At 60.7% G+C, this 11,434-nt stretch overlaps 1 protein-coding gene across 18 annotated transcripts in view; it reads right to left on the bottom strand.

The window, feature by feature from the left end:
- Positions 1-11,434, bottom strand: part of CTBP1 (C-terminal binding protein 1) — a 36,728-nt gene that overhangs the window by 989 nt on the left and 24,305 nt on the right. For 12 of the 18 annotated variants that reach the window (XM_035294371.3, XM_078367745.1, XM_054253658.2 and 9 more), the window contains 4 exons: positions 3,474-3,688; positions 2,040-2,170; positions 1,235-1,362; positions 463-580 (listed from right to left, as the gene is read on the bottom strand). In XM_035294371.3, the coding sequence (XP_035150262.1) occupies positions 463-580; positions 1,235-1,362; positions 2,040-2,170; positions 3,474-3,688 (592 nt within the window). Of the gene's footprint in view, positions 1-462; positions 581-1,126; positions 1,363-2,039; positions 2,171-3,473; positions 3,689-11,434 lie in introns of all 18 variants that reach the window. The other 6 variants (XM_078367740.1, XM_078367741.1, XM_078367737.1 and 3 more) reach the window with 1 other exon arrangement.

The raw sequence follows: 11,434 nt of genomic DNA, 5'->3' as shown, positions 1-11,434 counted from the left end.
CTGTAGGCAACCTGGCCGGGCCCCACCTGCCCTCACACTGGCAGTGGCACCAAGGGGGCATCTCCTGGAGGACCAGCAGTCAGGGGGAGGGTTCTTGCCTCTGCATGGACGCTCCTGCCCACGGGAGCTACTTCTCAGGGCAGGGGAGGGGAGCCCTGGTGTCTCCAGGCAACTGGAACATGAGGTCCTCACCTCACCCAAAGCCCCCTGCTCCCATAGCCCCCGTGCCCACAGGCCTCTGCCCAGCAGTCCTGTGTCCACTGGGCCCTGAAGGCCACCCAGCCCAGGCTCCTTCCAAGGGGCCCTGGTTCTTGTGGGACTTTTGGGTGAGGTGGGCACCAATTCCACCCAGATCCTCCAGCTCAGCAGAGACGCCGCCCCTCCTGTCAGGGGCTGTGCTGGGATCCAGGGGAAGCCACCCACCCTCATGGAGGCTGTTAAGTGCCCAGTGGGTCTGCTCACCTGTAGGCGGCCCCATTGAGCTCGGGGTGCACGACCGCGGGGTCCATGCTGGCCCAGTGGGTGGCGGCCGTCAGATGGTCCTTGTTGACACAGTTCTTCAGGCTGTCTGGGATCCGGCCTGGGAGACGTAGGAGGGAGGAACAGCTGTGGCTCTGAGGGGACCCCAGGAGCATGGCCCACTGGGTTGAGGACATGAACTGCAGCGCCCTCGGCCCTGTGCTCCTGCCCTCGGCCCTGGGGCTCCCCAGGCACAGCTGGGTACTCTTGGGGGCCAGCACCCTCACAGCGTAGGCAACCCCCAGCCCAGAGCATGTGCCCAGCTTGCTCAGGGGCCTGTCTGCTCAGCCCAGGAACTTCCCAGAGCAGCTCACAGGCCCCAACCGGCAGGTCTTGTGTGTAAGACATGGCTCCAGGGCTCAGCCTGACTTTGGCCTCAGAGGCCCCTGAGGGGCCCTGGTGAGAGAAGTGAGAACCACAGCCCTGAGCTGGCAGAACATGAGCCCGGATGCTGGGCAGATGTGAGCCCACAAGCACCTGGGGCTGGCAGGAAGGGGGCCCCCAGGCTACCACAGGTGGGTGCAGGGCCTGATGGAGCCACCCCCGTGCCCACCTATGATGGCTCTGCGGAGCTCCCCAGGCCTGACCGAGCCGCCCCCGCGCCCACCTGTGATGGCTCTGCGGAGCTCCCCAGGCCTGACCGAGCCGCCCCCGCGCCCACCTGTGATGGCTCTGCGGAGCTCCCCAGGCCTGACCGGGCTGCCCCCGTGCCCACCTGTGATGGCTCTGCGGATCTCCCGTGCTGCCTCCTCTCGCATCTCGATGGATGCCTGCTCACTGTACCATGCAGCGTGGGGGGTGCAGATGAGGTTGGGTGCGTCCTTCAGGGGGCCCTGGCTAAAGCTGGGAACAGCACCGGCATGGTCAGTGCAGCCCAAGTGTTGTGCCTGCGTTCGGCGGGGGAAGGTGGCTGGGCACTGGACCCCCGGTGGGGAGGGCCCTGCCTGGGAAGCAGACCCCACGGCCTCTGCTCTGCTGGGCAGGTGGGCTGAGCACAAGGGCACAGCCTGGGACAGTCAGACCCACTGGGGGCTCCTGACAGCAGTGGGATTTAATCTCCAAGCCCTCAGGGGAGCAGCCTTGATGGGGGGGACATACTGGCCTGGCCCCTCTCCACCGAAGGGTCTGTGGGTCCCACAAGCTGATCCTGCCCCTGCCGAGGGTATCTTCTGTAACTAACATCCAGCCCAGGGCTGCCTGGGGTCCCAGAGCACTGTTTGCAGGTAGGGATGTGACCCCGTGGCTCCATGGCCAGGGCCGTCGGGGACCACTCACAGACACTGGAGCCTCATGCTCTCCTGGCTGGTTGGGAGCCCTGCCCAAAGAGAGGCTGCGGAGCACAACCAGTGCCTCCCAGCATTGAGGCAAGGCAGGCCTGGAGCCCATGGCTCCATCCTCATCACACAGTGGAGGGCAAACTCCCCCAGTGCTGGCTAGCAAGAGGCTGAGCAAAGACAAGTGCCTGGCCTGGCAGGAAGGTGGGCAGGGAAGGGCAGGGACGGCACCAGCCGTGGGGGCACCTGAAGGGTTCCGACTCGTGCACGTCCAGGGCCGCGCCGCGGATCCGGCCCTCCTTCAGGGCCTGGGCCAGCGCCTTCTCATCCACCAGGCCACCCCGGGCCGTGTTCACCAGGAAGGCCCCTTGTCTCATCTGGAAGACATAAGGACAAGGCTAGGCTCAGTCAGGGATCTGCGCAGGGTGGGTGACCAGGGAAGCAAGGGTGGCAGTGCGCCCCCTCAGGTGGGGGAGCTCCCTGGCCCCTTCCCAGCCCAGGCCCACCCTGGGCATTTGGCACCATGGCCCTGGCAGGCTGGCTGGGGCTCAGGCCTTAGAGACCTGCACAGCCCCACACCTCCTAGAGAGCTCGACCCTCCTGTCCAAGCCGAGCTGAGGACTGGGTGGGGCTCCGGGCTTGGCCCCTGTGGTACCCTCTTTCTGGGTCCCCTCCAGCCCAGCCTCCCAACACCCAGGGCTGCCTGCACTGAGGCGTGGTTTTCAACTCCAGCCCCACCCGGGGCCTGCAGCAGAGCCTGCTGTGTTTCATGCGCTTTCACAAAAGGCCCTTGGAGAGGCTCCCCCTTGGCTTCGCAGCCACGGCTTTCCTGCATCCCTCCATTTCAGCAAAGCCAGCCCACCCAGCCACGGTGTTTGGCGGGCACCCGTGCTGGTCACAGTGGCTCCTCTTTGTGAGCTGCTGCCCATTGCAGCCTCACACCCAAGGTCCTCAGAGACAGCAGGGCTCTGACCAGCGTCCATGTGCCACACCCTGTGCACTAGAAAGCTCTGTGAACAAAGACAGGGGAAGCGGGCACCTGGCCTCATCCTCCTTGCGGCTACAGGGGTCTGGGCAGGCGGCTGACACGTGGCCCCTGACATGTGCACACATATGCACACAAACCAGCACATGCAAAGTGCAGACATATGTGCACCCAAGCACACGTGCCCATGTATATACACACCAATGCACACATACAGCCCTCTGAAAGGCCTGGAGCCAGTGGGAGCCAGGCGCCCCCAACTCCACCCACTCCAGGGGAGCACAGTGCTGAGGCAGAGGCCCGCCTGAGCACAGCCCTTTCCAGCTGCAGATTTGCAACCTGAACCTGGCGGCACAGCACGGAAGCCACAATGGCCGACCCAAGGCCCCCAGGCAGCTGCATCTGTCCCGCTGTGTGAGCGACAAGGACTTCACGGGGATCTGGTACTCAAAGGTCTGTGGTTTTGTCTCGTATGGAGAGCATTTTAGGTGTCCTGAGTAGAGCCCGGAACATGGAGAAAGCCGTCTGTGCCGATGTGGCTGACTCCAGCAGGGCTGGTGGACACCGTGGTGTGGCTCAAGGAGGGCAGAGTCTCACCCAGGTGCAGGTGGCAGCTGGGAGGGACCCACCTGACATCCCCACCTGTCCCTCATGCTGTCCCTGCCAGAAGGGAGTCCTGCCCCCGGCCCACGCACCTGCTTGACGGTGAAGTCGTTGATGAGGTGGTGGTTGTGCTCGTTGAGGCCGCAGTGCAGTGTCACACAGTCGCTGTGGAACAGCAGGTCCTGCAGGGTGCTCACGCGCTGCAGCCCCAGTGCCCGCTCCACGCCGTCTGACAGGTAGGGGTCGTAGAAGAGCACGTTGAAGCCGAAGGCCTTGGCTCGCAGCGCCACCGCCTGCCCTACACGACCTGGTGGCGTCAAGAGGCAGCATGAGACCCTTGCTCACCCACAGCCAGGGTCAGCGTGGCCTCTGTGCCTCAGTTTGACCATCTGTCTGCCAAAGATGACACCTTGGGTGCCCGCTCCACACAAGACATCTGCTTCCAATGTGCCCGCTGGCAAGGCGGAGGCTGTACACAGGGGTGGAAAGGGGTGAGCTCTCCCCTGGGCCCATACCACGTGTCAGTCATGCCACGCCCACTGCAGTCTGTCCACAGGACGCAACATGAACCACTCCGCGTCAAACGGACAGGTCAGCAGGTCTCCACCCAGCCCACACATGCCATGTGTGCCCAGGCCCCTCCGATGGTCTGCTTTTGGGTCTACCCATCAGCGTCTCTGGCACCTCAATTTCAACCACAGCTTGGTGGAGACAGCAAATGGGGCAGGAGGGAACCTTCCAGACTAGGGTGTTCCCGCTGGGGTTACGTCCTGTCCTGGTTGTGTGGAGCAGCAGAGAAAGCCACCCAGGCAGACATGCCTACCCATCCCCCAGCCCTGCTGTGGGACCTTCTCACCCACTGCCTGCCCCCACCCCAGCAGTCCAACGCTGGTGCGGGTCCCAGCACAGGAGCCTCGGAGAGAGGGCCACCAAGCTTGGCTGGGGCTGGATCTGCCCTACGGAAGGGTCTGCAGGGTCACACCCACTGTGAGCCAACAGTGCGGGCACAGACTCAGAAGCGCAGACACGGCTGTAAGGACACAGGACCCCAGACCTCGAACGCACTCTCCCCTGTATCACGTAGGAGGGGACTGCTGCAAAGGAAGGAAGCAGGGTGGGTGCTGGGGCAGGACGGGGAGTGGACGCAGTTTCAAAGGTGGCCGCCAGGGCAGGCCTCCCTGAGAAGGCCAAGCTTGCTAGAGACACGAGGGGACAGGAAGGAAGCCGGAGAGCTGAAACAGCATGTGCGAGGGGCCCGTAGTGACCTGAGGGCCAAGGAGACCAGACTGCCAGGCAGACAGGGCAGCCGGACGCAGCCCAAACACCCAGGGGAACAGGACTGGGGGAGGCTGGGAGGCCAGTCAGAAGAGCTGAGGACCACCTCAACACACCACATCCTAGAAAGAGAGACACCTGCTCTAGAAGAACATGGTGGTTCCAGCAAAAACTCTAAACATGCCCAGAGGTAACACAAGTGTGGAGGTGAGCAGCAGAAAGATGGAGGGTTCCAGAAGATACGTGGCAACTCCTCAAAGGGCCACATAGAAACCCAGTCCAGGGAGGGCTCAGCAGGGCGGAGTAGAAGCAGGATTCCGAGGGCTGGAGCCACAGCCAGGGTACCCGATGCAGGGAGGTGGGCTCGGCAGGGCAGAGGTGGGTGCAGGATCCTGAGGATGGGAAGGATGGCCCGAGTCCCCAGGGAGCTCCTCAGGAGTGGGAACAGCCCCGCCCATCAAACCCCTTACCAGGGATCCCCCTGAGTGGGCAGAAAAAGGAGGAGGGAGAGGCACCTCCCGCAGCGCAGAAGGCAGAAGAGACGTGGCCTCCCACTGCGCTATACAGAAAGCCCCCGGGAGTCGGGCTGCCAGTGGCGAGAACTAGTTCGAGCCCCAGCCCCGTGCCCCCCGCGCCTGACACGGGAGAGCAGCGGCTCTTCGGGACAAGACGATTCTTTGCTTTGGTCTCTGCTATTCTTTTCCACACAACGTCTGGCTTATGCTAGGAACTATGATGACACAGGTGAGGCGCCAGGAAGATGTGGCTTCTCATTAGAAATGACACTAGAAGTGGACGAACCCACAGGTGAGCGAGGCTGGAACCAGCCAGCAAAGGCTCTTAAATAACGACTCTGAACGTGCTCACAAATGACAGCAAGTGTGGAGGTAAACAGCAGAAGGATGGCGGATAAAGAACCGCACAGGAATCCCAGAACTAAACATCCTCTCTGAGACAGAACTCCCTGGATGAGATGAGCAGCGAAAAGGATCGCGAGCTTGACGGCAGGCTCCAAGTCAGCAGACGCTACCCAAACAAAAGCAGAGAGAAAAGAATTTAACTTTCTTTTTTAAAGAACAGGCCATGGTGGCTCACGCCTGTAATCCCAGCACTTTCGGAGGCCAAAGCGGGCAGATCACATAAGATCAGAAGTTCAAGACCAGCCTGGCCAACATGGTGAAACCCATTTGTAATAGCGTTGCAAATGCCAAATGCCGAACCGTAACTGAATGAACTCTGTGGAATCCTTCTACTGATCATGACAGAATGCTGTCAAGGAAAGTTAAAATAAACGGAGCGAAGATTCACTATCACTGGGACGTCAGCATTCCCAGAACTCATGCTAAGGACTCAACACAATGAACACTGAAGAGCTGACCGCTGAAATGGAAAGGCACAGGGGGGCCTAAAACAGCCAAGACCCGGGAGAAGAGCACGGTGAAGGAACACGGCCTGCCAGACCTCAAGGCTCACTGCCGTGTGGACGGTGTGGCACGGGACAGGGAACACCGCCTGCCAGATCTCCAGGCTCAATGCCGTGTAGACAGTGTAGTGCGGGAGACAGGGAAGAGAAACAGGTCAACAGGACAGAAGTGTTCAGGCGGACCCACTCACATGTGACCAGCTGCCTTTCCACAGAGAAGCCAATGGGAAGGAGGGTCCACATGTGCTGCGGTAACCTGCCATCCCGGGAAAGGGAGGACCACAACCCCAGCCTCACGTCACGGCTGCGGTGACCTGCCATCCCGGGAAAGGGAGGACCACAACCCCAGCCTCACGTCACGGCAGCGGTGACCTGCCATCCCGGGAAAGGGAGGACCACAACCCCAGCCTCACGTCACGGCTGCGGTGACCTGCCATCCCGGGAAAGGGAGGACCACAACCCCAGCCTCACGTCACGTGTGAGTGGCAACCCAGAAGACCCTGGACCCAGAGGTAAAGCTTCCAGAAGAAAGCACAGAGCGCCTGCATGGCCCTGGGTAAGCGAGATTCCTCGGAACGCAGAAGACATCCACCTAAAAATCAGTGTGATACGCTGGGCTTCTTCAGAACTGAAAACGTGTTCTCATTGCAGAGACGCCAAGACAGTGAAAAGTCAAGCCGTGGCCTGATACTGGGAAATACTTAAAAACAAACAGTTTGAAATTAAGAAAATACCCACGGTGCATATTGACCTGGCAAGGCTGACACAGATCACGTGAGACCTTCGTAGGCAACACGGAAAAGACCACGGCAGAAAACACAAGGAAAGCCATGAAGGGCTCTGGGCTTCACAACACAGGCACTGCCGGCGGCCAGCAAGGGCAGGAAACGGTGCTCGGCCTCCTTGGCTATCAGGAAGCTGCAGGTTAAGATGAAAAGACCAGGAGACGCCTGCTGGAGTGGCTAGAACTACACAGACCACAACACGGAGTGCTGGCGAGGACGTGGCTGCCGAAGCGAGAAGCCACGTCCTGCTCTGGGACACAAAAATTCCACTCCAAGGAACAAACCCAAGAAAAATGTGCTCACAGAAGCTTTGTTTGTGATATTCTGGCCACAAACCTAGAGAACCCATCACCGAGAGTATGAACAAGTGAATCATCCTGGGTCCGTGTGATGGAACTGTCGTCAGGGAAGGAGCTGCTGGGTCGTGCAAAAACAGACAAGACCCAGTCACCAGCCCGACCAACAGGAGGCGGGCACCTCAGCAGAGCTGGGGAAGGCCCGTGCTCTAGGAAGCAGGACCCGGGTCATCACTGGGCAGCTGTGGCGGAAGGGGGCCTCAGGGGACTGCGTAGTGTAGATGGCCTGGGGGTGGTTCTTGGGTGTAAATGTGTACCACGTTTTCCTGTGTGTACATAAGACAGTGCATTTTTCAGAAGGGAGGGAGGGAAAGAACCAGAAGGAGACATAAGTCATGGGCACCAGAGCCTCGCAGAGCAGAGGAAGCGGCCGCCCCCGTCGCCTACGCCGAGTGGCGCCGACACCGTGAGCCACACGCCACCCGGGGCTTCAGCCTTCCTGTAGTCACGACAAGAGTGGATTCCACACTGAGAACCACCTAGACACAGGCGTGCACAGCGGAGGGCAGACGGGGGCATGCAGACCCTGGGAGGTCCTGAGCAGCTGGTGACTAGCACTGGCCCTGCCTGGAGCACAAGGAGGGCAGGGATGGGGCTCAGGGACAAAGGCAAGGGGCTGAGTGCAGGCTGCAGGTGCTCTGTGGTTAAAGGTGCCAGGTAGGTGGCCAGAGTGCGGTGGGGGTCCCTGTCCACGAGGTGGAGGCTGCATCAGGGGGCTTGTGTCCCTAGAGGACGGAACCACTCTCCTCAGCTCCTGAGGCCAAGGGAGCATCACCACGAGAGCACCACAGGCAGAGTGGCTGCGCCAAGAGAGAGGGAAGCAGCTGCACCCCAGGACTGACCCTAGCGGCTCTAGGGGCACCTACCTGAGGGTCCACAGGATGACCTGGGCCAGTGCAGGGGAGAATGCCCATGGCAAGCCCCCCCACCCTGCACTCCCCAGGATGCCAGGACCCACCCCACAGTCCCTACCAACACTCCTCAGGTCAGGCCTGGGTGAGGGCCTCAGCAGGTGGGGTCCTCAAGGAAAGGGGTGGCCACAGCCCTGCCCCCTGTGGCACCCCGACCAGGCACTCCAGCCCCCACTCAGCATGTAGCCATGGGAAGGGCAGGTTGGGCCAAACTCCATGCTCAGCCTAGGCAGGTGTCACCCTTGGGCCTCAGAGTGGCCATGGGAAGGGCCTGGGGCCTTCGGGGCTGGGACCACGGACCCTGACCCCAGAAGAGAGGACACAGAACTCCAAAGGCAACACACCCACCTGCTCTTACCAGGGGAACTACAGACACCCCCGCCACACACAGACACAGCCCACGCCCTCCCAAGCCCCCTAGTCCCTCGTTCACCCCAGGTGAGGTGTCAGACCTGTGGCTGCGGGTCCAACGGCGCCCTGCAGCAAGGGACACACGTGGCCCCCATCCCATGAGCTTGCTCTGGAGACAGCCCAGGCACTGACCCTGCACAGGGTTGCCAGGCAGCTCAAGGAGCCCCGACCTCCTGGCCCCTCCCAGCCTCTGCCCACACCTGGGCTTCCTGTGCCCCCTCCTGCCTCCCCTCCACACACGCGTGCCCTGGCCTTGACATGGGCAGAGTTGCCCAGGCCTCAGACGAGCAGAGGTGTAAGAGACCGGCACCTCAGGGCTCCAAGGTCCTCAGGGTCCTCAGGCTCCAGCCAGCCCTGGGGTCCCGGTTGGGGCACCAGCAAGGTCATGAGAGTTGTGTCAAGGAAGAGACAAACATGTGTTCCATGCACATTTGTGAGCCAACCTCTCCCACTAGTTGAGGTGCGTTATCCTCACCAAGACCACCCAGTATGTCCCTGTTCCCCACACGCTGGCGAGACAAGGACAGCAGTCAGCAGGGGCGGGCTGTCTGAATGTTTGGGAAGCGCGGGGCCAGCTGGTCAAGGGGGGTCCCTGGTCCTCACATCCCCATGGGGCCTCCTGGGGAGACAGCTACCTGGGCCACAGTGTCCAGGGGTCTTCAGAAAAGGGACCACCCCCCAGCCTCTCCATGAACCCTCTAAGGGAGCATCTTCCCAGCCCATACCTGGGCCCAGCCCAGACTCTCCTCCCTCCTTTACAGGGCTCCCCACACCTGCCCTCTCCCAGCTCCACTTTCCTTCAGGACATAACTCTACTCCCAGAATCTCACATACACACACAGACACACACACACACACACACACACACGCACGCACACATCTGCTGGTCTGAGCTTAACCTGGGCCTGGCTGTGTGGGGCCTGCTGCGCACTGGACCCAGGACAGGCGGCTTGCAGAGTGAGAAGGCAAATCAAGAGGGAACACAGGGGGTCAAAGCACTCCATGGGACCAGGGCCAGCACCAGGGGAAAGCTACTGGTGACAGCAGAGGAGGCCCTGCCCCTGAGCAGAGCCCACACAGCCAGCTCCAGGGGCCTTGAAGGGTGAGCACATGCCAGACCGTGGTTGACATGTGTGCCCACATGTATGTCCGCGTCTAGCCGCGTATGTGCCCCCAACTGACAACGTGTCCGTGAGATCATGTCCCTGTGTGCCGTGACATCTGTATATCCCCGTGAGGTCATGTGCATGCTGTGACGTCCATGTGTGATACCCGTGTGCTGTGTGATAGCCGTGTGCTGTGACGTCCATGTGTGATGCCCGTGTGCTGTGTGATAGCCGTGTGTGCTGTGACGTCCACAGTGATGCCCGTGTGCTGTGTGATAGCCGTGTGTGCTGTGACGTCCACGTGTGATGCCCGTGTGTGCTGTGACGTCCATGTGTGATGCCCGTGTGCTGTGTGATAGCCATGTGTGCTGTGACGTCCATGTGTGATGCCCGTGTGTGCTGTGTGATAGCCGTGTGTGCTGTGACGTCCACAGTGATGCCCGTGTGCTGTGTGATAGCCGTGTGTGCTGTGACGTCCACGTGTGATGCCCGTGTGTGCTGTGACGTCCATGTGTGATGCCCGTGTGTGCTGTGTGATAGCCGTGTGTGCTGTGACGTCCATGTGTGATGCCCGTGTGTGCTGTGTGATAGCCGTGGGTGCTGTGACGTCCACGTGTGATGCCCGTGTGTGCTGTGTGATAGCCGTGTGTGCTGTGACGTCCACGTGTGATGCCCGTGTGTGCTGTGTGATAGCCGTGTGTGCTGTGACGTCCACGTGTGATGCCCGTGTGTGCTGTGTGATAGCCGTGTGTGCTGTGACGTCCACGTGTGATGCCCGTGTGTGCTGTGTGATAGCCGTGTGTGCTGTGACGTCCACGTGTGATGCCCGTGTGTGCTGTGATAGCCGTGTGTGCTGTGACGTCCACGTGTGATGCCCGTGTGTGCCGTGTGATAGCCGTGTGTGCTGTGACGTCCATGTGTGATGCCCGTGTGTGCTGTGATGTCCATGTGTGATGCCCGTGTGTGCTGTGTGATAGCCGTGTGTGCTGTGATGTCCATGTGTGATGCCCGTGTGTGCTGTGTGATGGCCGTGTGTGCTGTGATGTCCATGTGTGATGCCCGTGTGTGCTGTGTGATAGCCGTGTGTGCTGTGACGTCCATGTGTGATTCCCCTGTGTGCCGTGTGATAGCCGTGTGTGCTGTGACGTCCATGTGTGATGCCTATGTGCCGTGTGATAGCCGTGTGTGCTGTGACGTCCATGTGTGATTCCCCTGTGTGCCGTGTGATAGCCGTGTGTGCTGTGATGTCCATGTGTGATGCCCGTGTGTGCTGTGTGATAGCTGTGTGTGCTGTGACGTCCACAGTGATGCCCGTGTGTGCTGTGTGATAGCCGTGTGTGCTGTGACGTCCATGTGTAATTCCCCTGTGTGCCGTGTGATAGCCGTGTGTGCTGTGATGTCCATGTGTGATGCCCGTGTGTGCTGTGTGATAGCTGTGTGTGCTGTGACGTCCACAGTGATGCCCGTGTGTGCTGTGTGATAGCCGTGTGTGCTGTGACGTCCATGTGTGATGCCCGTGTGCCGTGTGATAGCCGTGTGTGCTGTGACGTCCACAGTGATGCCCGTGTGTGCTGTGTGATAGCCGTGTGTGATGTCCACATGTGATGCCCGTGTGCTGTGTGATAGCCATGTGTGCTGTGACGTCCATGGTGATGCCCATGTGCCGTGTGATAGCCGTGTACTGTGACATCCACATGTGATGCCTGTGTGTGCCTGTGAGGTCATGTGTACTGTGATGTCTGTGAGGCCTACATGTGTGCTGTGGTGTTGTGTGTGACGTCTGTGC

This window comes from Callithrix jacchus, chromosome 3 (assembly GCF_049354715.1).
Source record: "Callithrix jacchus isolate 240 chromosome 3, calJac240_pri, whole genome shotgun sequence".
NCBI classification, from domain to species: domain Eukaryota; kingdom Metazoa; phylum Chordata; class Mammalia; order Primates; family Cebidae; genus Callithrix; species Callithrix jacchus.
Note: the sequence above shows the minus strand (reverse complement) of the source record. Positions and strands in the feature narration are given on the sequence as shown.